Here is a 23075-nt window from a genome sequence, read left to right on the forward strand (position 1 = left end):
GTCTCCGGGAAACATGCCCGCCCAGCCTTTGTTGTATAAGCTGCACAAGGAGCCATATTTGCTTTCAGCAGAAGGCGGACAGGGTCGCGGGAATCGGAGGGGCGGGGGACAGTCCGCCCGCGTTATGCTCTCAGCTAGACCTTGAGGAAGAGAAAGCGAACCCTTTCCCAGCTCCACCTCTGATTCACACGACCTCGTAGGGCCCAGGTTTCCACTTTGCAATTTACAAGACGAGGAAATCTTCTCGGGTGCGGTAACTGCTGCCCTACCGCTCGGATTCCTAACATGCCCTTGGCCAAGAGACTCGGGGAGCCCGCCCGCGGACTCAGATTCGCCCCGACGCCCCCAGGGCCAAGGGCACTTTCAGTCGGTTGCGAGACCCAGGACGCCCTGGGCCCAGGGCTCGGGGCTGGGCTTCGCGTTGGTCCCCACGTCTTCCCTGCGGCCCCACAGCCGACGTCAGGGCTCGAAAGGACGCCCGCCGAGCCCCACGCACCGCGGGACACGCAGAGCCTCCCGCGGCGGGGCCGCCCCTCCCCCGTGGCTCTGGGGCGGGGCCGCGCGCCCACCGGAAGAGGCGGGGCTCCGCACGGAGGGCGGGCAGCTTGATTGGCCGGAGGAGCTTGACGCCCGATCCCGCTATAAGTAGGGGCCACCGCCAACTGCGCCACATCTCCGCCGAGAGTCGCCGCGGGTTCCTGCTTCAACAGTGCTTGGACGGAACCCGGCGCTCGTCCCTTCGCCCCGGCCGGCCGCTCAGAGCCTGCCCTCCGCCATCTCCTCACAGCGCCCTCGGACCGCTCCAAGGCCCCCCGTCGCCGCTCCAGCTCCAGCGCCGCGCAGCCGCTGCCCGTCGCCGCCTCTCCTCAGCCGCCGCCATGACGACCGCGTCCCCCTCGCAGGTGCGCCAGAACTACCACCAGGACTCGGAGGCCGCCATCAACCGCCAGATCAACCTGGAGCTCTACGCCTCCTACGTCTACCTGTCCATGGTGAGGGCGCTCCCGCGGGCGGGGGCGGCCTCTCGGGGCGGCGGGGCGGGGCGGGGGTGTGGCCAGGGCGCGGGCTGTCCCGCCTCCGCGCGTCCTGCTGGAAAATGGACGCTGCTCGAGGCCTCCCAGCACTTGCGCAGAAATTCTGGCAAGGAGGGCTCCCTCTCTGGCGACGGCCGCCTCTGCGCATCGCTCTGTACTTGAAGAGCCTGGTTTCCTGGAATCCCAGAGTTGGAGCGGTTGCAACCTGTACAATCCTGCAGTTAGGAAAGTGGTTTTTTGCGTTTATATTCCTCCTGCATCGGTCATGTGATGGCGGGGCCATCTGTTTGCTTGGGTAATGGGGGCGAAGTGGTCCAGGCCCTGTCCCCCCCTCCCACCCCGTATGGCGGAGCCTGCTGGGAAATGGTATCGAATAGGAACCAAGGTGGCTGAGGGGGGTGGGGAGCTGGTGCTAAGTGGCTTATCTCTCGTGGGCCGACCACTCTCCGAGCAGCCGTTGCCACCCCTCTGTTGTGCTTATCTCCGAGTCCCACTTGAATTGAAGCGTGGAAATCTCTTCTGCGGACACAGTTGTCTTAGTCATCTGTCCTTTGGCCCGGGCGCGCACGCACTTGATTCTTTTTGTGCCTGAGTTATCGCCCGCTAATTGAACCCTTGGTTTTTGGATAAACTACACCAACGGTTACTGGGCAAAGAATTTTTCCACGCACTGATCAGTGGGATCCGTTTTCCAAAACAGTGTTTTTAGGCGGGGTGGTGTGAGTTTTACTTAGAATTGGCTTATGATTGTGCAAAATTATCCGAGAATAGACAAGTTTTAGATGGGTTTGAAAACAGGCCTGGATTTCCCCGACTGCCACTCCATTTCAGGAACAGGTGACTAGAGCAAGTATCTAAAACTGAAACAAATTTTTTGCTTTCTGCTGGCGATTTCTTTTTTGTAGATACTAGCATTGCCGAAGGTTTTCACCTTGACTGATGGGTTAATTTTAGAAATCCATGGTCTGCTTTAAGCTGGCAAGCTATTGTTCTGATATGGGTTAATCAGGGAGTGGGGAGAGAAGGCACTGTTTGTGCAGGGTAAATAGCACCCACACCCTCTCCAATCAAATTGGACCCTGGCTAGAACAACGCACTAATAACGGAGCCTTAAGAAATTCCATGCTGGGGACAATTTGCCTGTGATACTCTAAAGGTTCCTTGTAGTAAACTTCAGTTTCAAGGACCCAAGTTTTATTTTTGTCAGACTAATTTTAGTGTTGTGTTCAATTCAGGAACACAGCCTGCTGCCCCCTATCCCCCACCCCCGTCTGGTCTCCTTCAGTGCAGCCCCCTTTCTTGCTGAGCTTTGAGAAAGAAAGGCTAGGTGGCAGGGTGCCTTTTTGGGCATTCCTAACAGAACATGTTCATGAACCCCTTTCAGTCTTACTACTTTGACCGCGATGATGTGGCTTTGAAGAACTTCGCCAAATATTTTCTCCACCAATCTCATGAGGAGAGGGAACATGCTGAGAAACTGATGAAGCTGCAGAACCAACGAGGTGGCCGAATCTTCCTTCAGGATATCAAGGTGAACAGAAGCTCCTAGAAGTATCCTGCTTTGTGATTTATCTAGCAGTCCTCAGGTGTCAGAAATCACCAAGGTGGCAGTTGGCCTTAAAAAATGGGGTCACTTTTGGGTTCTGTGCTTTCTTTAGGCCTATCATTTCAGCTAAACAAGGTGAGTGGTAATGGGCAAGGATGTTAGGTTGGAAACTGTTGGAGAAACTTGGATGTCCCTTTTGCAGAAGCACAGGTTACATGTTAGGTGCTTGCTGACTTGTGGATTAATCGGTGGAAGCTACAGCTCTGTTGATGTGACCTTCTCTTTCAGAAACCAGACCGTGATGATTGGGAGAACGGGCTGAATGCGATGGAGTGTGCATTGCACTTGGAAAAGAGTGTGAATCAGTCACTACTGGAACTGCACAAACTGGCCACTGATAAAAATGACCCCCATGTGAGTATTAGCAATTGGAGAGTGACTGGAAGGAGTCATTAGCCTCTTGGGGGCTGGGAAAACTTAACCATTAACTTTCTTCCCCATTCTGTTTTCTAGTTGTGTGACTTCATTGAGACTCATTACCTGAATGAGCAGGTGAAATCCATCAAAGAATTGGGTGACCACGTAACCAACCTGCGCAAGATGGGGGCCCCCGAATCTGGCATGGCAGAGTATCTCTTTGACAAGCACACCTTGGGAAACAGTGATAGTGAGAGCTAAGCCTTAGGCTGTCTTCCCAGAGCCACCTGGTCCCTGAGGCCGTGCATGCATGTTGGGGGTTACCTTTACCTTTTCTATAAGTTGTACCAAAACATCTACTTAACCTCTTTCATTTGTACCATTCCTTCAAATAAAGTAATTTGGTACCCAGTTACTGTCCTTTGAGTTCTTGGGCTGGGCTGGAAATGTATGTAGATGGTCCTTGCGAAGAAATCTGCTTAAGTGCTTGAAGTTGAATCACAGTGACCAACATGAAATGCCTGGGAGGAAAGTCCTTAGTTTGGAAAAGACACCAAGGTTGTGTGTGTTACATTCAGACAGGACTTACGGACTCCTGATTCCGTGTACAGTGGTTCATTCCAGGTTTTCATGATTTTTATGTACAAAAGGCATTTAAAGGCGTAAGTCCTGAAACTGGATTTTGTTACCCATTAAGCTAACCGTTTGATTCAGGCTGTCCTATGAACACATTCTTCAGTGTGGACGGCTGTATGGCTGTGACCGGATCAGTGTCCCGCTGGTGTACGTGCAGGTAGGACCAGGCCAGTGAAGCGTCCCCCCTTGAGAAACAGGCTAAGAATGTGCTTCATCCCTACAGAGAATGGGAGAAAGTTCACAATGTGAGTCTGGAAGATAATGCAAAGTGGAGAGTTACAGTGAAGGTCATGACCCCTAAAATATAAAAAGAGTACGGTTCGGAACCTGCAGGGCCAACTCTCCTTGCTAACGACTATATTAACATCCTTTCCCAGAAAACTGCAGTAATGGCTCGAAGTTTGTTTAGGTAGAAGACGAGCTCTTTCAGGTTTTTCATAACTACTTGAACCACAGAAGTGACTGCATGGGAATCTAGAAAACAGGAAGTTCAGTTCTCACATGGCTGTAGTGGGTAGAGTGGATCCAGCGGTGAGATCTGGAATGTGGGGAAATGGATGGTTTTGTGACCCCAGTGGATTGACCCCAAGGAGGCACAAAGCACATGGATGTTCAGAAGTCTTAGGTACTCTAAAGCAGTGAAGTATCCCAAGGGATCTCGATACCCTTACCTTAACCATCTGCCAGTTTCCAGGGGTGTAACACTTTCTGGAAGTACTTGGGGATCACTAAGGTTATGGGGGAGTCTTCACATGTGATCCCTGGGCAGTGAGTGGAGTCATTGGGGTACAGCCCAGAACCCCCCCACTCCGCTTCACGGCTTTGCATCTGCTACTCAAAGGGAGCTGGGTCTAGGCATAACATCTGAGCGCTTAAGCCTGGCTTGGTGGCTGCCAGCCATCCTTCCTGCCAAGCAACCTCCCCTTCCCTTCACCCAGGACCCAGGGAGCTCTTTCCTAGCGACGTCAAAAGCTCTCAAACTTCCTAGGGCTCTTGCTGAAGTGGCCAGGTGTGCTCCAAGCCAGTGCTGGTAAGTACAGCAGGCTCTGGTGGTGAAGGAACCATAGGAAAATGGGCTCCCAGGAAGGTATTAGGGTACAATCACAGCAAGGGAAGGTCGGGTGGGAGGAGGTGGAGTGACCCTTAAATGTAGAGAGGACAGACCTGTTCTCCAAGGCCCAATAGGGATCTTCATGACTTTTCAGTATAGTGTGTAGGTTAGTTGACTGCTCCAAACGCGATTCTTTGAAATGATGTTCAGGGGTCTCCGACATGTCTGTCAGGTTAAACTCGACAGTTTTCCTCTTCATGTGACCCGATTCTGGGGGCTCTGCTGAGGACCCAGCACTATCTGGAAGCAGTTCAAAACTGGTCTTTGTCCCAGGAGTCAGGGATTGTAGGCTTTGGTCTTTGACAGCGCCGTCTGTACCTGAGACTCTGCGAAGGCTTGAGGGTGCTGACTGTCCAGGTGGGAAGACCATAGGTGTGTGGCTGAGGGGTGTCTGTGGGGCGCTGTGGTAGCCTGACCTCCCGTACAGTGCTGCAGTCTCGAAAGCATCCTCCTCCTTAATCCTCCAGGCCTTGCAGTTTTCCTGGTCCCTAGAGTTCTGCCTGGTACCCCCGAGTTTCTTGAGCTGGCCCTCATGGAGAAGGCCTTCTTTCTTGGGCCACAGTAGTTTGGTCTTTGAGTTTGTCCTGGGGGGATGGTAGTTCTGGGATTGTAGCCCTAGGAAGCGGCCAATGATGCCAGTGTGTGGGTCCTCCTCCTCCTCTTTCTGTGGGTTTGACCAAAACTCCATGTCCTCCTTATGCAAGCTGGAAAGAAGCGTGAGACTCGGGGTTGAGTAGGGCACAAAGGACCAAAGCCAGATCCGACTTCTTTTTTACCCCTCTTTTCCCTCCTTTTAACCCAAAGCCAAGAACACACAGTGTTCGTCACAATGCCTGGACTCACCTCTCTCCTGATCCATCCTGTACTGCACTGCCCTCCTACTCCTTCCCAGCCCAGCTCACCTCACTGTTCTGTGGCCCCCTCTTGCCCACGATCACGAAACTCCCTAGTCTGGCTCCTGAAGGGCTCTCTCATCATCTCCATCTTCTCCGACATCCCTCCCTCCAAGTGACCCAAACTACTGGACCCCGGGTGTGGTGGGTGAGATCAGGCCCAGGAGTGACTCTGGGTAGGCTGGGGAACAGCATCTGCAAAGAGAAGTGTGGCCTCCTGGGAGCCCAAAGCCTTTATTCTGCAGGAGAAAGCCCACTATCCTAAAACATGGCCTGTCGCCGGTGTCCACGTTCTCCCCATGCTTCAAGCTCAGCTCCAGGTCCAGCTCCCCTGGACCCAGGCCCAGGCCCCCCTCCCAGGCCAAAGGTGGTCTCTCTTCTATGTCCTGTCTCTCCCAGGCCTCTAGTACCGTGTACCTTGTGTCCAGAGTCTGGGCCTTGGTGTGAGCCTCCTCACTAAATTGTGTGTTCCTTGGAGACAAGGTTTATGTATAATATCCTCTGTTCCCCACCCAACCCTCAGCCACTAGAGCACAGATCATATGGAATTCAAAAGCAACTTCCAGAAATGTTTCTGACCTAAGCAAGCCTCCATCCTTCATTTGATCACTTTTTCGAACTTTCCTCACACCCATGAGGGACTCTAGCTAATTCAAATTATGGCTTAGTAGGGTATTTGGTTTTTAAACAATAACAGCGCTTAATACTGTGGAAAAAAACCTGGATGGTAAGGACCCTGAAACACAGGACTCTCCAAGGTCCTCTCCACTGTCCTACCGCAGCGAGAGGACAGTCTGGGAGGGCCCATCAGGCCAATGTGGCCCAGCTGCAGCCCACAAGGGAACTGGACTGAATCAGAGAAACGGGACCCAGGTGCAGGAAAGTTCGGCTGCTGTGGGTGATCCAAGGCCTGTACTGTAGCACAGAGACTACCCAGAAGGTACTTGTGATGAATCAGTCTCTTGCTGATACATGCTTGCCCCACCCGCATCCCAGGGGACCCCCCCCCCACTTCACTCCCCATCTAAACATCCTGGCTTATCAGAAAGTGTAGCTCTGGACCAGAGTCAGGAACCAGGCAACCAGGCTCTGCCATTCCAACTGCATCACTGATCACTGTCAGGCCTTAAGTAAGTCCCTTCTTTCTCTGGGCCTCAGTTTCCAAGTCTGGGCATGGGAGGCTTAGGCTGGAGGCATCTGAAAGCCCTTATAGATTTAGGAGTTACTAAGCAGTACAAGGTAAGGATTGCAGGTGTGAAGCAGAAGCAGACATACCTGGTCCCGGGGCGCCACTCGCTAACTATGTGACCTTGGGCTGGGCAACCTATTTAACCTCTCTGAACTTGGACTTAATCATCTGAAAACTTGAGATACCAAACCAGGGTTATTGGGAAGGAAAAAACAGTTTATATAAAGAGCTTAGCAGAGTTCCCAGCACTCAGCATGCATCCAATACATATTAACTAGAGCTTTTCCAAGTTCTTGTGTGTGGGCTTTCCTACCCACCAACGTGGTTCCCTGGCACTGCTCACCTGATGTTGAAGGTGGAGCCTAAAAAGGAGGCTCGACGAGACTGGGCAGAAGCAGCTGTGTAGGGGGGTTGTGGTTCCGGCTCATTCCAGTACATATCCCTCTCCATCGGGGGCAGGTCCTGGTGCATCTCATCCACAGCCAACAGGGACACCTGGTTACCAGGCACAGAAGGAAAAGCCCAAAAAGCAAGGTCAGCCCAAGCTGGACCGTGGTCTTCCCTCTCTCTGGGCCTCAGTTTCCTCACTTGGGAAATGGACAGATTGATGTCTATATGCAGCCTCAAAAGCTGGGGTGAGAACCCTGTGAGTGTATGGTTGGCTGGGTGGGGGGCAGGGAGACTAATTCACCAGGAGGCCTCCCTACAGAACCGTGGGGCCCCCTCCTTGGGTTCAGTTCAGGGAAGGTCCACAGGACAGGCTCCCTCTCTCCCCGAAAACCTGCAAGCTCCTGTCGACAATCCAGTTGGTCTCAAAGTCATCATCATCCTCTCCAAATGGGTTGATGAGCTGCTCTGCCACCTTGGAGAGAGGGAAGGGGGCTTTGGAAGTCCTCAGGCAGACTCCCTGCAGCCTTGCTCCGTGCCCTTAAACTTCGGCTCTTGCCCTTTCCACACCCCCCACCACGATGCCCCTCCTGCCTGACCACCATCTTCAAAGCCAGTATGTGAGGGCTCCAGCCGCCCACGCTCATAGGCCCCCGCACACAGCCCCCCTCCCTTCAGGTCATCGAGCCTGAGCCCCTCTCCTATGCCCGCAGCTCCCTCAACACTCAGATCTGTCCTTGAGCCTGTCACTCAGTAGTCACCCCTGTCCCTCCCCTCCCTGTATCTTCCCTGGAGCTCCACAAATCTCTGCATTAGGCTGCCGGACAAATCTCCACAGCAGTGAGGGGCTGTACTGAGGCTTCGAGAGACATCCTGTAAGCCACTAGGGAATTTCGAGCAGAAAAATGGTGTGATCTGGTTTGTGCTTTAGAAACCAAAGATGACTGCGGGGATGAAGGTGCGGATAGGGAGGGAATATCGGTGTGCGTGTGTGTGTGTGTGTGTGTTTCACACACACGTGAAATGTGGACGGGAGGGAGGGAGGAGGCCACCTACCATCACCACCACTACCAAAAAGTAAAGGAAAAAAGGAAGAGACAGAGAGTGTGGGAGAAACAGAGGAAAAATAGAGATGCGGAGAAAACTGTGTCCTTCTGAACTCCTGTTAGGAGGAGCCCTGGATGTAGTGGGAGGAATACTTGGAAAAGCCACTTGGGGCAGGGATGGGAGCTCCCCCACACCCGCCACCACCCCCATCACAGATGGATATCTTGAGGAAGAAGAGGTGGCGTTAATCTGCCTTGGAAGGGCGGGGGCCAGAGTAGTCAGCCTCAGGACTTCTGTTCTACTAAGCGGAGGGAACAAATTTGGAACCAGAGCCTCATCGCCGGGCACAGTAAGGGGCTGCCTCGCCAGCAGGGCCTGCCACTGCTCTTCTTATTCTGTGCATTTCCCTTGTTGCGGACAAACATCTGGGGAACATTCTCTCGAGGGGACATAGCACGTGGTTTGACAAGTGCGCTTTCCCTGTGTCTGTCCAGCCTGCTAAGTTCAAGGCCTCCGGTGAAGCCCTGGGATCAGACACTGGCCTCAAGCAGGTCCCACTCCTCTCTGGGTCTCAGGGTCTTGATATGTAAAGACACAGGGAAGGAGCAGACCAGAGGGCTGTGGTGGAGGCCCAGCACCCTACTTTCCACATTTGAAACTCTCCTTTCCTGGCCGGCCATGACCACAGCCCCATCTCTTGCTCTCATCGCAGACTCTCACCTTCAGCCAGCCGGCGTAGAAGAAGAACTGCAGGAACGTGAAGACAGGTACAACAAGGTCCAGCTCGTGGCCAGGGTAGGCCTTGGCTGGATTCAGGAACTGCCGCCCAATCAGGCAAGCCAGGAAGAAGCTGTACACAGCCACGGTCACCACCTGGGTGGGTCAGGAAGCGGGGGGAGGTGGCAGCAGAAATGGGCTGGCTGGAGACCTGGGGTCAGGAAGCTCCCCAGCCTGGGAGGATGAGGCCTTGCTCTGATTCGCACAGTCCTGTGACTTTGGGTCTCCGCAATCACTTTAAAATGGGGACAATCACATTCCCTCCACTGGGCTGAACCAGACAGGAGTCTGGACTCTTCAAACTTGTCAGAAGCTGCAAAGTCCAGACCTAACTCCCAGGATGAGCCTCTTAGCTCCTAAGTGAGCCCTTCTCATCACAGGCTGTTTCCTGAGTCCTCCTAGTCCCTGTTTCCCTAAGGTCAGCTTCACTGACCTAGTCCTCACCTGCGTGTACACCAGCGGGATACTGATCCAGTCGTAGGCGAACAGGTGTCCACACTGAGTACGCAAGATGTTCATTTCCTGGGGAGCAGGAGGGAGGGTTGGTGTTCCGACTGCCATTTGCTCTCCCAGGCTCAACCCCAGCTCTTCCCCAGGGGCCAGGGGCTGGCACTCATGGCCCAGCCCTGGCTAAGTGGTCATGGGCCACTCACTTAACCTCTCTGTGCCTCAGCCTCCGCATCTATCAAAAAGGAGCCACTGAGAAGAGGCTCACTTTAGAGACGAAGTGGGAGGGGAATTGGGGAAAGGGGCTACCATGGGTTATGGAATCCTTGTTGGTCCAAGTCCTACAATCCCAAGGCAGGTTCTAGAAAGAGCCTCAAGCCTTGTCTTTGAAGGAAACTGTTCCACCTGGGGTACAACCACCCCCACTCTGCACCAGCCCCATCAGTGTGGTGAGCTCACGTCCAGCAGGCTCTGGAGCAGGATAGGGTCCCGGATTCGACCTGCAATCCATGCCTTCATAGACAGGTTGGCAAACCACACCCAGGGCACCCAGAACGTGTTGTGCGGCAAGCTCAGCTTTTCCAAGTGCTTGCGTTCCGCGGGGGTCATAAAGCCTGCGGGGTGGAGTGAAGAAGGCACTGGGTGGGAGAAGCCGCAGATCAGATGGCGGGCAGGGGTGGCCAGGCCTTGCCGAGGCCCAGGATTGAGGCCCAAGTTCATGGGGACCACGGAGCTCCTTTGACATCTTCTCTCAACAAATAATTACTGAGTGCCCACTACGTGCTGTTCTGACCTGAGTACGTGAGAAGTGTCTGTCTTATTAATCAGGACCAGGTCAGGAGCAGGTCAGGGACGGAGGTCACAGAAATGCAGACTGAAAACCGCGGAACTGGGCAGGAAAGGGCAGAGGGACGCAGACCGGTACTTTCTCGTCAGTTCCCAACGCCCCGCCCCCGGCCCTCAGTCCCCACTCTTCGCTCAGCCCTCAAGGGTCCTTAACCCTATCTTAGACCCCATCCTCACAGGAGGTTCCCGGCCCCGCTCCCACCCATCTTCACGCGCCGGACTCCGCCCCGCCCAATTGGACAGGGTCTCAACCCCACCCCGCTCCTGGCCACACCCAATCTTCGGTCCGGAAGCCACTGGCTCCACCCATCTGCTCAGGCCCCGCCCCCTGCTCCCGCCCCGGGGCCCGCCCACCTGCTTTCACCAGGTGCTGGGAGCTGGGAAAGCGCTTGTAGACCGCGGCGCTGACGCTGCGCAGGATGAGCACGTTGCCCAGGTTGGCGTAGCGGATGAGCGTGCGCCGCAGCAGCCGCCCTTGCTCGTCCTTGCCCTCCACCAAGCCCGACACCAGGTTCATAAGGCGGTCGGGCCACGGCAGGTTCTCGTACTGGTTCCACCAGCGGGTCACGACCAGCGTCACGTAGAAGCCTGGGCAGGAGAGGCGGGGGAGGGGGCGGGGGGTGGGGGCGAGGGCCCAGGCTGCGGCCAGAGCCAAGCGAGGGCGATGCCTCTGTTTCTCCATCTTTCTGATGGGAGCGGGCCCAGCCCTGATCCTCCTGAAAGACGCTCAGGAGGGGAAGACCATCGGAGCCCCGCATTGAAGGCCCAGGAGCCTTCAGTTCTCTCTCCTAGGGGCCCCGTGCCTCTCCCAGGAACCCGCCAGATTCCCACCTCCACCCCCACCCCGGTCCCCACCTCCTGCTCAGAGGCTCCAGGGACTATGTCAGCGCGGCCCTCAGAAGCTGGGGTCTTAAGTGCTGACGTCCTTCCTAATGTCTAATTTAAGTCCGTCTGGCTGCGGTCTCCTCATTTCCCTGAACAGCCACTGGCCTTCCCCCAGCTAGTTCCTCGTAGTCCAGCTGTGTGGAGCCTGGAGCAGCCACTGGGATCCCGACGCGCCAGAGGGGGGGCTCACCCAGCACGAAGGAAATGGGGATGAGCTGGATGTAGCTGTCGCAATACAGGGTCAGTTTCTCAAACATCACCTGCTGTTCCTCCGTGAGGGCCATCCTGGGGCGGGGCAGAGCGGAGCGGGTGGTGTGGGATGTGTAGACCCTGGGAAGACATGGCTGAGACCGGTACTGGCTCCAGCCAGGCCAAGGGTAGGAGGAGTGTGGCTGCCTCTTTGCTATCCCATCCCACCACTTCCTGGTCCCTTTCACTGGCCCTGCCTGGGGCCCCTCCTCTGGCCTAAGCCAGGTCCCACTCCTCTGGTGTCCCAAACCCCAAGGAGACCTTGGCTCCATGACTGGAAGAGGCTGAGCCCTCAGGAAGTTGTCTGTGATCTATAGGAAGGAAGGTCCTGCCGAAGGAGTCCCTTTTAGGCACCACTGACCCTTTTAAGGGATCCAAAGGATAGTTTGAAAGCAGGTTCAAACAAAGAGGGTTTGGTCTTTAAAAAAACATGGTGAGGGGCGCCTGGGTGGCTCAGTGGGTTAAGCCTCTGCCTTCAGCACAGGTCGTGATGTCAGGGTCCTGGGATCGAGCCCCACATCAGGCTCTCTGCTCAGCAGGGAGCCTGCTTCCTCCTCTCTCTCTCTCTCTCTCTCTCTGCCTGCCTCTCTGCCTACTTCTGATCTCTGTCAAATAAATAAAATAAAATAAAATAAAATTTTAAAAAACATGGTGAGGTGAGATGAATGAGTAGGTTGAGCGCAGAGGGTTTTTAGGACCATGAACCTACTCTGTATGACACTGTCATGGTAGATAAATGTCATTTGTCCAAACCCAAAGAATGTACAACAAGAGTGGACCCTAGTGTAAACTGTGGCCTTTGGGTGATGATGGAGTGTCCGTGTGGGTTCATCTAGTATGACAAGTGTGCCGCTTGGCTGTGGCATGTTGGTAGTGGGGGCGACTGTGTGTGCTTGAGGGGATGTATGGACACTCTCTACCTTCTGCCCAATTCTGCTATCAACTTAAAACTCTAAAAAATAAAGTCTGTTTTTTTTTTTAATCAACATATGTTGGTGCCTGCGCAACAACCAAAGAAAACAAGTGCTTTGTTACTGGTATTGTAATTATGAAATTAAGAATTTTCTGCATTTGATAGTTTTTCAGTCCATTTCAGTCATTAATGCTTTTTCCATTCAGAATGCTTTCATATATTTTGTGATCATATCTGTCCTCTATTTTATTTAAGTAAACACTTTTATGGGGGTGGGGGATACAGTTTGGGCCTGTGAGCTTGTGGGACTCAGGAGAATAGGCTGGCTGGCTGGGACCGGCTAAGGCCTGGTTTCCAGAAGCCTCTCCCTGGGTTGGAGGAAAGACACTCCCAGCCTGCACAGAGCTGCCTCCCAGGCTGCCTCCTTTTACCTCCTCTCCGGACCCCAACCCTCAGCCCCCCATCCCCTTACCCCCTACCCAGGCTTGGTCAGGAGCTCAGGTCAGCCTTAAAGGTCTCTGGTACATTAGCCCACTGACTGGCTGGCTGGTTGTCCCAAGCCCCACTGCAGCCCTCCTGGGCCGTGGCCCTCCCGGGTCCCGGCCCCAGCCTGTCCCTCTGCACCTGTAAATGAAACGGATGGCGTAGTAGCTGAGCAGGAAGATGAGGAACTCGCCATAGAGCAGCTTGTAGATGCTGCCTCGCCAGCACAGAAGCAGGCGGGAGAAGGAGCCTAAGCGGGCATTAGCCACTTGGCTTGAGTAGGTGACAGTCATGGCCGGGCACTGGGCTGCAGCAAGTGGGTTTTTGTCCTAGTAGACAGACAGGGAGGGACACTGACTGGGGCGGGGGTGGCTTGGATGGAGCTTGTCTGGGCCTCATAATGATCTTAGCCTAGACTCTTCCCTGCTCTGGGCCTCACTTTTCCTGTCTGCACACCGGGAGGGGAGTGAGGTGGCCTCAAAGGCCCATTTGGGTCTTCCTGCCTGTGGGACATGGGAAGCGAGGGAAGTGAGCCCAGAGCTGCCCACAGCCTTGGCAGGGAAGACAGCTCTGCGCCCTCAAGTTGTGTGACAAATGACAAATGCTGTGTGACGACAGCAGCAATAGCAAAGTCCATATACTGGACTTGGTCCCCTGAGCCAGGTGGCGTCCTGACCCTATCTTATTCCTCAGTTCCCCCAAGCACCCGCAATCACCAGTCGGAGCAAGATTGGTAAGGGGCCTGGTCGGTCTTGTCCATTGCCCTGTCCCCAGTGCCCAGAACACTGGCTGGTAAGGATGCTCAAATAATGTCTATTGAACAGTGACCCCAAGGCCCTTTCCACTTGCTAATCCTTCTGCCTGGAGGACGCTCTTTCTCATCTAACTGTATGGCTCATCCCCACTTTAGGTCACCTGCCCAGAAAGGGTGTTTCCAACCACTGTCCCTGTAAATAGCATCCCAGTGCCCCTGGTACTCTCCGTCCCCTCATCTTGTCAATTTCTCTACACAGCGTTTATCTTGTCCTACTTGAAATTCTATTTTGCGGGATGTCTGCTTGTTTACTGACCATTCCCTCCTGAGAATGGAGGCTCCTGCTGCACTCTCATAGGAAGTGCTCAAGAAAAACTTCTGAAAGCAAAGTACTGACCTTGCTTATCAATTGCATTGACACCCAGCCTCTCCCCGCTTGCTCTGGCTGTCTTTGTGCCCCTGGCACACCAAGCTCACGCCCACCTCAGAGACTTGGCACACACGCACAGGTGCCCCCCACACGCACACACGCGGCCCGTGGGTGTACAGCTCATGCACCAATGCACCGCCGTCCACCTCGTAGGCCCTCCAAGCCCCCCCAGCCAGCCTGCCTGGGCAGACCCCTACTCACGGGAGGGGCTCCAGTCTTCTCAGGCTATCCCACAACAGTTCTGGCCACTGGACCGGTGGGACTTCTGGGGGTCTTATGGCCAGTGCCCCAGCCCACACCTCGGGGCTGGCCCTGCCCATGCGTGAATTAGGCGGTCACTTGACTCTCTAAGGCAGGGCTTCCACAAAGGAGCCTTGTTTGGGTCCCATAATCCGCACATTAGCTGTTGCCCGTACCGCCTAGCCGGGGCCCCCCTAATTCCTGCCGGTGCTGGGGGGTGGGCACTGAGACAAGGGCCAGAATTCGGGGCAGCTCCCCTCTACCATGGGCCCAATCCTGCCATTTTCTCCAGGCCCTCAAATACAGAGATCGAAGGATCTCCTTCTGACCACTGAGGTCTTGCAGGGAGAGCTGTGGGCACTGGGGCCGGGGCCCTGGTCTTCGCCTCTTGTGCCAGGAAGCTACACAGAGAGAGGAAGCCAAGGGCCAGGCCCTATGGGACGTTGGGAGCAGAGAAGGCAGGGAGAAGAACACTGGGAATCCTGGCTTCTAATCCTGGCTCTGCCACCTGTGTGCGGTGACCCTAGTGGGCCTCTCCTCCTTCCTGGGCCTCAGCGTCCCTTTTCCTAAAGGATGGTATTGCTTTACACTCCATCACCTTTCCAAGAGTGAAGGCGGTCTGCCTATGCTGGTGAGGAGCTCTGATTGGCTGATGGTGACATCATAGGTGATTCAGGCTGTGATTGGCTGGCAGAATCCAGTTAGTAGGTTGGTTCACTGCTATGGAAGAAGGGGGTGGGGTGAGGGGGCAGGAGGCTGCGGTGTGGGGGCTGGGCCTGGTGCGGGATGACACAGCAACCCGGGTGTTGATGCTGCTGGCGTGTAGCCAGCCCATGCAAAATGGGAGTGTGTACCCAGGTCCCCAAGGGCAGCCGGGATCCAAATTTTTTTTTTTTTTTAAGATTTTATTTATTTATTTATTTGACAGAGAGAGATCACAAGTAGGCAGAGAGGCAGGCAGAGAGAGAGGAGGAAGCAGGCTCCCCACGGAGCAGAGAGCCTGATGCGGGGCTCGATCCCAGGACCCTGAGATCATGACCTGAGCCGAAGGCAGCGGCTTAATCCACTGAGCCACCCAGGCGCCCCGGGATCCAAATATTTTAATACATCAATCTAGACACGAAGGCCTCCTTAGCCACTGGAAGCGATGGGTGTCCAGGACGGGCTCCTTTTGGGGAAGCTCGAAGCCGCAGTGGCTGTTGGTCTTCAGTGAATGGCCATGAGAATGGTCTGGAATATATATGAAACGTGCAGCTTGGGATCTTTCTCCAGAGTCTGATTCTGCCACCCGGTGGGAGGTGGGGGAGGGATGCTGCATGTCTAATGAGCAGGGCGGGCATTGGGATGCCAGTGGTGTTCATATTCTGAAGCCCTGGTTTACAATATGACCTCCAGCCTCAAAATAAATCCCTTCCTCCTCCTCCCTCCTCTCTCCAACTCCTCCTCCCTTCCTCTCTCTTTCTTCCTCTCCCTGGCATACTCCGAAGTGTTAACAATGCTGAGATTGCAGGTGACTATTTTTTTTTTTTAAAGATTTTTCACCTATTTATTTGACAGAGAGAGAGAGAGCACAAGGAGGGGGAGCAGCAGGCAAAGGGAGAGGGAGAAGCAAGCCGCCAGCTGAGCAGGGAACGCAATGAGGGGCTCCACCTCAGGATCCTGGGATCATGACCTGAGTCAAAGGCAGACTCCTGACAGGCTGAGCCACCCAGGCACGCCTGCAGGTGACTTTTATGCACTCCACTTCTGCCGTTATAATTCACTGCCTGGGGGAAAAGATTATTTCACAGCAACCTTGACTACTTTTCTAATCACAGCTAAAATAATGCCATCCCAGTTATGAGGGAATCTTTTCACAGATCAACAACAGCCTTTTAGGAGTGTTTGCTACACCCTTGCTGCCTGTGCTGTGGGAAACATCTTTCCCATCACTTGTCCTTACCTTGAGCCTCAGTCTCCTCATCCAGAGAATGGGACAATAACAAGTACCTCAGTAATGAGGATGGTGGGTAACAATTTAGTCAACTTTACATTCCAGTGATTCTCATGCCTGGTTGTCTGTCCCTGGCGCCTCTGCCCCACTACTCCAGATTCCGCTGGCCTAGCCGGTCCCAGAAGTAGATGTTTTCTCAAATTCCCCAGGCAAAGGATAGCAGCGGGGGTGGATTATCACTGTTGTGAGGGGTAATTCCCAACCTTGGATTCCCCTGCCCCCTGCCCCCACCAAATCATAGCAACACTCAAGAGAGAGCTTCCCACTTAGCAGATGATCAATATGTTTTTAATTAAAAATGAAACATGTGCCTGGCACCACGCCTGGCACGGGGATGCCAACTCCATGTTGGTTGAAGGAACAGATGAGACACACCTCTTTTTGCGCGATCAGGTTCCTGCCTCCCCGATGGTGACCACTGGAGGGCGCCCTTGACTAGCCGGCTCTGGGCCTGGCAGTCCTGTTAGCTGGTCCGAATCTGTAGGGACCCGGGAGCGGACGCTGGATGTCTCCTTCATCTCCTTGACCCTGACCAGCAGCTGTAAAACCATGAGAGGGAGTTGGAAGACACCGTGGCAACTGAAGTCTTCCCTCTCTTCCCTGAACTGCAGGTTTCTTGCCAATATCCCGAAAGTCCCAGGAGGACCAGCTGATGGTGCTGTACCAGCCTCCTTCCCCTCCCAGATCCCCCAGGGCACCCCATAAGAAGCTGTTCTTGGCCGCACCCAAGTGCTAAGACAGGTAGATCCCAGGTATAAGCCAGGGTCTCTTCCACTTGGTCCGGGCCATGCACATGTCCCCAGCCAGCCAGGTGCGTCTCAGGCACACAGAAGGGCCGCAGCAGACACTGACTGACCCGAGCCATGCTTGGACAAAGGGGCCCAGGATTGATCCCTGCAAGGATGGGGTCCAACCCTGCAACCCAGTCAGGGTCAGCCTCTTCTGCTTTCCGTTCCACAAAGCAATCATCCAATAAACCATTTCCGATGCCAGAACTAAGCCTAATCTGATTCTCGTGTCTAAAAATTCCTAGTCAAATAAAAATGAAGGAAACAAACAACTTTAACACAAAATGGCAAGTGTGTGTCAAGACCACAGAGCTCAGAGAAACATTTACAGAGGAGGGAGCATTTGAGCTGGGTCTTGAGGCATGGGTAGGAGTTTGCCTGTGCTGAGAAGGATGGAAGGGTGTTACTTAGAAGGGAAAGCCCATGCAAAGTCACAGAGGCATTCCTGAGGGTCAGTTGAGTAGGGTTTTCTCATCTATATTTCACAAAGGAGGACGCTGAAGCTCAGGGGTTCTCTTGCCCAAGGTCACAGAGCTCTAAAAGGCCAGGCTGGGACTAAAATCTGGGTCTTCTCATTTTAATTCCTGTGGCTTTTCTATGACTCACACTATCACCTCTCTGGTGGAGGTCAGTTTCTGAGGGCTGGAGGCTTACCGGTCAGGGCAGTGGTTTCTGTTGGGGTTAAAGGGAGGTCCAAGGGATAGGGGATGCACAGAAGACACATTGCTCTTGAGGCTACCAGTGGAGAGCCATCTCTAGATACAGGGACAACAGAGCTGGGAAGACGGGTGGAGGTTCCAGGGACAGAATGCTACGGCCTTCTCATCTGGGATCACCGCGGCAACAGGAGCATCACAGAGGGTGCTTCTGTGCCCTTCCAGGCCCTGCCTCAGCTGGGCAGAAAGAAGAGGAGCCAGCTGGCTGGGGAAGGAGGGCAGGGAGCCCTCTGGTGGGACAACGAGTCCTGGATGTTGTCTCCAGGCTCTGTGTAGGGTACCTGCCAGCCTGCAGTCCCCTCTTGGGCCAATCACAGAAAGAACAGGGCAGAAGCCAAGAGAGAAAAGGCAGGGACTTGGCATATCTGGTCAAGGGAGGGGACACTGTCAGCCTGGGACCTGGAAGCCACACAGACAACAGCACCTCTTCACTGGGACCAGCGGTCCTGATCCCTGAAAGGCTGGATAGACTCAACATCCCAAGAGATGAACGCATAAGCTTTGGCTCCTGCAGAAAGACAACAGGGACTGGGAGGGGCTGGGACACACCGGGTCCGGCTTCACCAAGCCCAGTCCTGCCTCTGACAATGGAATAGCAGGGACTAAGCCAGAGCCAGCCCAACCAGAGACAGTAGGAGGCAAGAGGATTCACCACAGCCTTGAGGAGAACACTGGCATCTCCGAGCTGCCCTGTCCCCATGGACTCTGCCCTCCCGAGCCCTGCCAGGTAACGGGCAGGCAAGGAGGGGGAGGAGTTGATCACAGGCCAGGCTTCTCCTGGAGAATTGCACTGGGTTTAAGAAGGCTTAAGTGCTGACGTACCTTCACTACAAGTTAGAAGCCTCGGGCTTCCTCATCTGTGGAATGGGTGGGTTAACAGCCTGACACACTGTGAAAGACGATCCAGATGGTTGCTCTCCTCGCTGCTTATCTTGCAGACAAAGATACCAAGGCCTAGAGAAAGAAACGGGCTTAACCTCAAGTCACAAAGAACTAAGAGTCAGAGCTGGAAGGTGTAAGTAGGTCTGCTGTCTCGGTCAGAGCATGTGACTCTTCACTATTCCAGAATGTTCTGCTGTTCAGCTCCACAAGCACGTGAAGATGTCAGCTGTGCTTAGCACCATGGGAGGGAAAGATAAGGAACAACCGTTTCCCCAATATCCTGAGCATTTACTGGGTGCCAAGCAGGGCTCTGAGCAGTTTCTCCATAGGATTTCATCTCATCATCAGAACTGGGGAGTAGGGGGACGCCTGGGTGGTTCAGTGGGTTAAGCCTCTGCCTTCAGCTCAGGTCATGATCCCAGGGTCCTGGGATGGAGCCCCGCATCGGGCTCTCTGCTCAGCAGGGAGCCTGCTTCCTCCTCTCTCTCTGCCTGCCTCTCTGCCTCTGTCAAATAAATAAATAAAACCTTTAAAAAAGAAAAAAAAAAACTGGGGAATAGGAAGGGTTAGCTACCTGTGACAAGTAGGTGTCCAGGCCCAGAGAGAAGCTAAGTAACGCACCCAAGCCTCCACTCAAATCTAAGTCTGCCTGGTGCAAATTCCTTGCAGTCCCGACTTCGCACACTGGCCCCCGGCCCTTAGCTCCTGACCGTGGATTGGGTCAGCTGGGAAAGCTGCCCAGCAGCCATGTCCTGGAGGGGATTTTTCTGCTCGTTGGGTGAGAGTCACCTTCCCCAGGAGGTGGCCAAGTCAGCGACACAGACCCAAGGGCAGTGGGGGAAGCCAGCTGAGGAGTAGGCTGTGTTGGTGACTCTCCTTTATGTCCACAGGACCACCAAGCCAGCTGCCCTTAGTTGCCTTGAACCCCTTGGGCACAGGTTGCTGGAACAACCACAGTTCCAACCCTTCTCCACCCCAGGCTGGGGTTTCAGAGTTAACAAACAAAAATAGAAACCAGCTTTTAAAAAAAAAGGGGGGGGTGTGCCTGGGGGGCTCAGTTGGTTAAAAGACTGCTTTTGGCTCAGGTCATGACCCCTGAGTCCTGGAATCGAGTCCCGCATCGGGCTTCCAGCCCCACGGGGAGTCTGCTTCTCCCTCTCTCACGCTCTCTCTCTCTCAAATAAATAAAATCTTAAAAAAAAAAAAAAAAAGAATAGAGGGCAGTCAGGGAAATCTGAATTTCAGATAATAAATACTTACTCTAGGGTAAGTCTGCCCTACACGACATAAGCCTCTGGAGGAGGGCAAGGAGAAGCACGCGTCTTTTCTGTGTCGACCCCGCAGATTTGACGATTCCATCTGTCCACCGCCCTGGGCTGCTCAAAGGGAGATCTGGGGAGGCTTGTAGGCAAGGCAGCCTCTCGGGTCCCACCCAGTATCACTCAATCAGAACTGGCACTTGCACAAGCCCCCAGGGAGATCTGTGTGCACGTGGAGCTTTGAGAGGCTGGCTTCACACGGTGACAAGAGAGATTCCAGTGCACCATAGATACAGATGTGGGATCCACCATAGATGTGGGAAAATCCAGAGCCTTGAAAAAACAGCATCACCGGAGGTTATCATTTTGATGTATTTCCTTCCTGTCTTTTATTTTAAACATGGAGGCAAAATTCACATACCGTAAATGTTAACCATTTTGAGCGTACGACTCAGTGACTTTTACTTCATTCAACTATCACCACTCATTCCAGAACTTTCTTGTCTCCCGAGTGGAAACTCAGTACCCACCATGCAGTCGCTCCCTGTTCACGGCTGTCTCCCAGCCCTGGTCACCATCAGTCTGCTTCTTCTATCCCTATGGATCTGCCTTCTCTTGACATTTCATACAAATGAATCCTATGATACTGGTCCTTTTACATCTGGCTGCTTTGACTTGGCATCATCTCGCTTTCAAGGGTCATCCACGTCGTAGCAAGGTGACCGTGTTGCTCTCCTTTCTGGGTTGAATGATATTCTGTTGTATGGATAGGCCACAGTTTCTTTATTCATTCCTCCATTGATGGACATCTGGATTGTTCCCATTTTTAAAAAATCTACTATGTATAAATATGGGCAAGGTTATCTTTAAACAGGTCTTGGGTTCTTTGGGGTATATACCTAGCGTGGAGTTCCTGGGTCATAGGGTCATTCTGTGGTTAACTTTCCAGGGACCTACCTGTTTTCCACAGGGGCTGGGCAATTTATACTCCCACCAACACCACATGAGGGATTCGCTCCTCCACTTCCTCTCCTTCCTCTCCAACACTTGCCATACCCCCCATCCCACAAAAACCCATCCTAGTGTGTGTGCGGCGGTATCCCATGGTGGTTTTGGTTTGCATTTCCTTAATGGCAAATGATGTTGAACCTCTCATATGCCTGTTGATTATTTGCATGTCTTCATTGGAGAAATGTCTATCCAAGTCCTTTGCCCGTGATCCTTTGCCCATATATTCTTTTTCTTGACTTATAAGAGATCTTTATATATTCTGGATCCTAGATTTATAAGAAAGATAGGACTTAAAAATATTTTTTCTCATTCTTTTTTTTTAATATTTTATTTATTTATTTATTTGTCAGAGAGAGAGAGAGCGAGCACAAGCAGGCAGAGCAGCAGGCAGAGGCAGAGAGAGAAGCAGGCTCCCCGCTGAGCAAGGAGCCGGATGTAGGACTCGATCCCAGGACCCCGGAATCATGACCCGAGCTGAAGGCAGCAGCTTAACCAACTGAGCCATCCAGGTGTCCCTTTTTTCTCATTCTCTGAGTCATCTTTTCACCTTGAGAATGCCCTTTGATGCAAAGAAGTTGTTATTTTTTTCATTTTCATGAAGTTCAGTTTATTTTTTCTTTTGTTGTTTGTTCTTTGACATCATATCTAAGAAATCATTACCAAATCCAAGGTCATAAAGATTTACTGTTAAGTGTTCTATAGTTTTATAACTCCAGGTCTTACAGGTAGGTCTTTGACCTATTTTGAATTAATTTTTGTGTGTGGTATGAGGTAAAGGTCCAACTTCGTTCTTTTGCCTGCAGATACCTAGTTTTCCAAGCACTCTTACTTGAAAAGATGATTTTTTTCCCCATTGAATGGTCTTGGCGCTATTGCTGAAAATCCATTGACAAGAGATGTATGGGTTTATTTCTGGACTTTAAATTTTAGTGCATTAATCTATATGTCTATCCTTACGCCAGTACCAGAGTTTGGGTTGTGTAGCTTTTTACAAGTTTTGAAATCAGAAAGTGTTCTCCAATTTTGCTCTTCCCTTTCAAGGTTGTTTTGCCTACGTCTGCTCCATTACAGTTTCATATGAATTTGAGGATCAGCTTGCTCCTTTCTGCAGAAAAGGCAGTGGGAATTTTTTTTTAGAGTTTATTTATTTGACAGAGAGAGAGATCACAAGTAGGCAGAGAGGCAGGCAGGGGCTGGGGTGGGGGGGGTGGATAAGGCTCCCTGCTGAGCAGAGAGCCTGATGTAGGGCTCGATCCCAGGACCCTGAGATCATTCGAAGGCAGAGGAGGCCTTTAACAACCCACTGAGCCATCCAGGCGCCCCTGGCAGTGGGAATTTTTTTTTTTTATTTGTTTATTTACAGCATAACAGTCATTGTTTTGGCATCACACCCAGTGCTCCATGCAGTACGTGCCCTCCCTATTACCCACCACCTGGTTCCTCAACCTCCCACCCCACCCCACCCCCCGCCACCCCTTCATAACCCTCTGGTTGTTTTTCAGAGTCCATAGTCTCTCATGGTTCATCTCCCCTTCCAGTTTCCCTCAACTCCCTCTCCTCTCCATCTCCCCATGTCCTCCATGTTATTTGTTATGCTCCACAAATAAGTGAGACCATATGATACTTGACTGTCTCTGCTTGACTTATTTTGCTCAGCATAATTTCTTCCAGTCCCGTCCATGTTGCTACAAAAGTTGGGTATTCGTCCTTTCTGATGGAGGCATAATACTCCATTGTGTATATGGACCACATCTTCCTTATCCATTCATCTGTTGAAGGGCATCTTGGTTCTTTCCACAGTTTGGCGACCGTAGCCATTGCTGCAATAAACATTGGGGTACAGATAGCCCTTCTTTTCACTACATCTGTATCTTTGGGGTAAATACCCAGCAGTGCAATTGCAGGGTCATAGGGAAGCTCTATTCTTAATTTCTTCAGGAATCTCCACACTGTTCTCCAAAGTGGCTGCACTAACTTGCATTCCCACCAACAGTGTAAGAGGGTTCCCCTTTCTCCACATCCTCTCCAACACACGTTGTTTCCTGTCTTGCTAATTTTGGCCATTCTAACTGGTGTTAGGTGGTATCTCAATGTTGTTTTAATTTGAATCTCCCTGATGGCTACAGGCAGTGGGAATTTTGA

The 23075-nt window shown here is 52.9% G+C and overlaps 2 protein-coding genes across 5 annotated transcripts; one reads left to right on the forward strand and one right to left on the reverse strand.

Annotated features, from left to right (window-relative positions):
• Positions 1-657: 657 nt before the first annotated feature.
• Positions 658-3408, forward strand: FTH1 (ferritin heavy chain 1). The gene is made up of 4 exons (XM_046016272.1): positions 658-992; positions 2419-2565; positions 2869-2994; positions 3094-3408. Exons 1-4 carry the CDS (start codon positions 879-881, stop codon positions 3256-3258), a joined length of 552 nt encoding a protein of 183 aa, XP_045872228.1. The 5' UTR covers positions 658-878; the 3' UTR covers positions 3259-3408.
• Positions 3409-3504: 96 nt separating this feature from the next.
• BEST1 (bestrophin 1) lies at positions 3505-14846 on the reverse strand. 4 transcript variants are annotated; one of them, XM_046016270.1, is made up of 11 exons: positions 14246-14846; positions 13002-13189; positions 11406-11500; positions 10685-10918; positions 9944-10098; positions 9482-9559; positions 8981-9133; positions 7608-7688; positions 7170-7321; positions 4798-5448; positions 3505-3850 (listed from the first exon to the last, which is right to left on the reverse strand). In XM_046016270.1, exons 2-11 carry the CDS (start codon positions 13151-13153, stop codon positions 3832-3834), a joined length of 1770 nt encoding a protein of 589 aa, XP_045872226.1. In that variant the 5' UTR covers positions 13154-13189; positions 14246-14846; the 3' UTR covers positions 3505-3831. The 4 variants fall into 4 exon arrangements, with proteins under 4 accessions (XP_045872226.1, XP_045872225.1, XP_045872224.1 ...); XM_046016269.1 differs by having other exon boundaries at positions 11406-11545; XM_046016268.1 differs by lacking the exons at positions 13002-13189; positions 14246-14846 and having other exon boundaries at positions 11406-11793.
• Between the last annotated feature and the right edge of the window lie 8229 nt (positions 14847-23075).

Source organism: Meles meles, chromosome 8, assembly GCF_922984935.1.
Source record: "Meles meles chromosome 8, mMelMel3.1 paternal haplotype, whole genome shotgun sequence".
Classification (NCBI taxonomy): domain Eukaryota; kingdom Metazoa; phylum Chordata; class Mammalia; order Carnivora; family Mustelidae; genus Meles; species Meles meles.

Coding starts and splice junctions, on each gene's coding strand:
- FTH1 (XM_046016272.1), top strand. CDS start 879: ATGACGACCGCGTCCCCCTCGCAGGTGCGCCAGAACTACCACCAGGAC. Junction 993..2,418: donor CCTACGTCTACCTGTCCATG/GTGAGGGCGCTC, acceptor AACCCCTTTCAG/TCTTACTACTTTGACCGCGA. Junction 2,566..2,868: donor TCTTCCTTCAGGATATCAAG/GTGAACAGAAGC, acceptor CTTCTCTTTCAG/AAACCAGACCGTGATGATTG.
- BEST1 (XM_046016268.1), bottom strand. CDS start 11,736: ATGGAGCCAAGGTCTCCTTGGGGTTTGGGACACCAGAGGAGTGGGACC. Junction 9,560..9,943: donor TGCTCCAGAGCCTGCTGGAC/GTGAGCTCACCA, acceptor CCTGCTCCCCAG/GAAATGAACATCTTGCGTAC. Junction 7,689..8,980: donor TCTACGCCGGCTGGCTGAAG/GTGAGAGTCTGC, acceptor CCTCTCTCCAAG/GTGGCAGAGCAGCTCATCAA.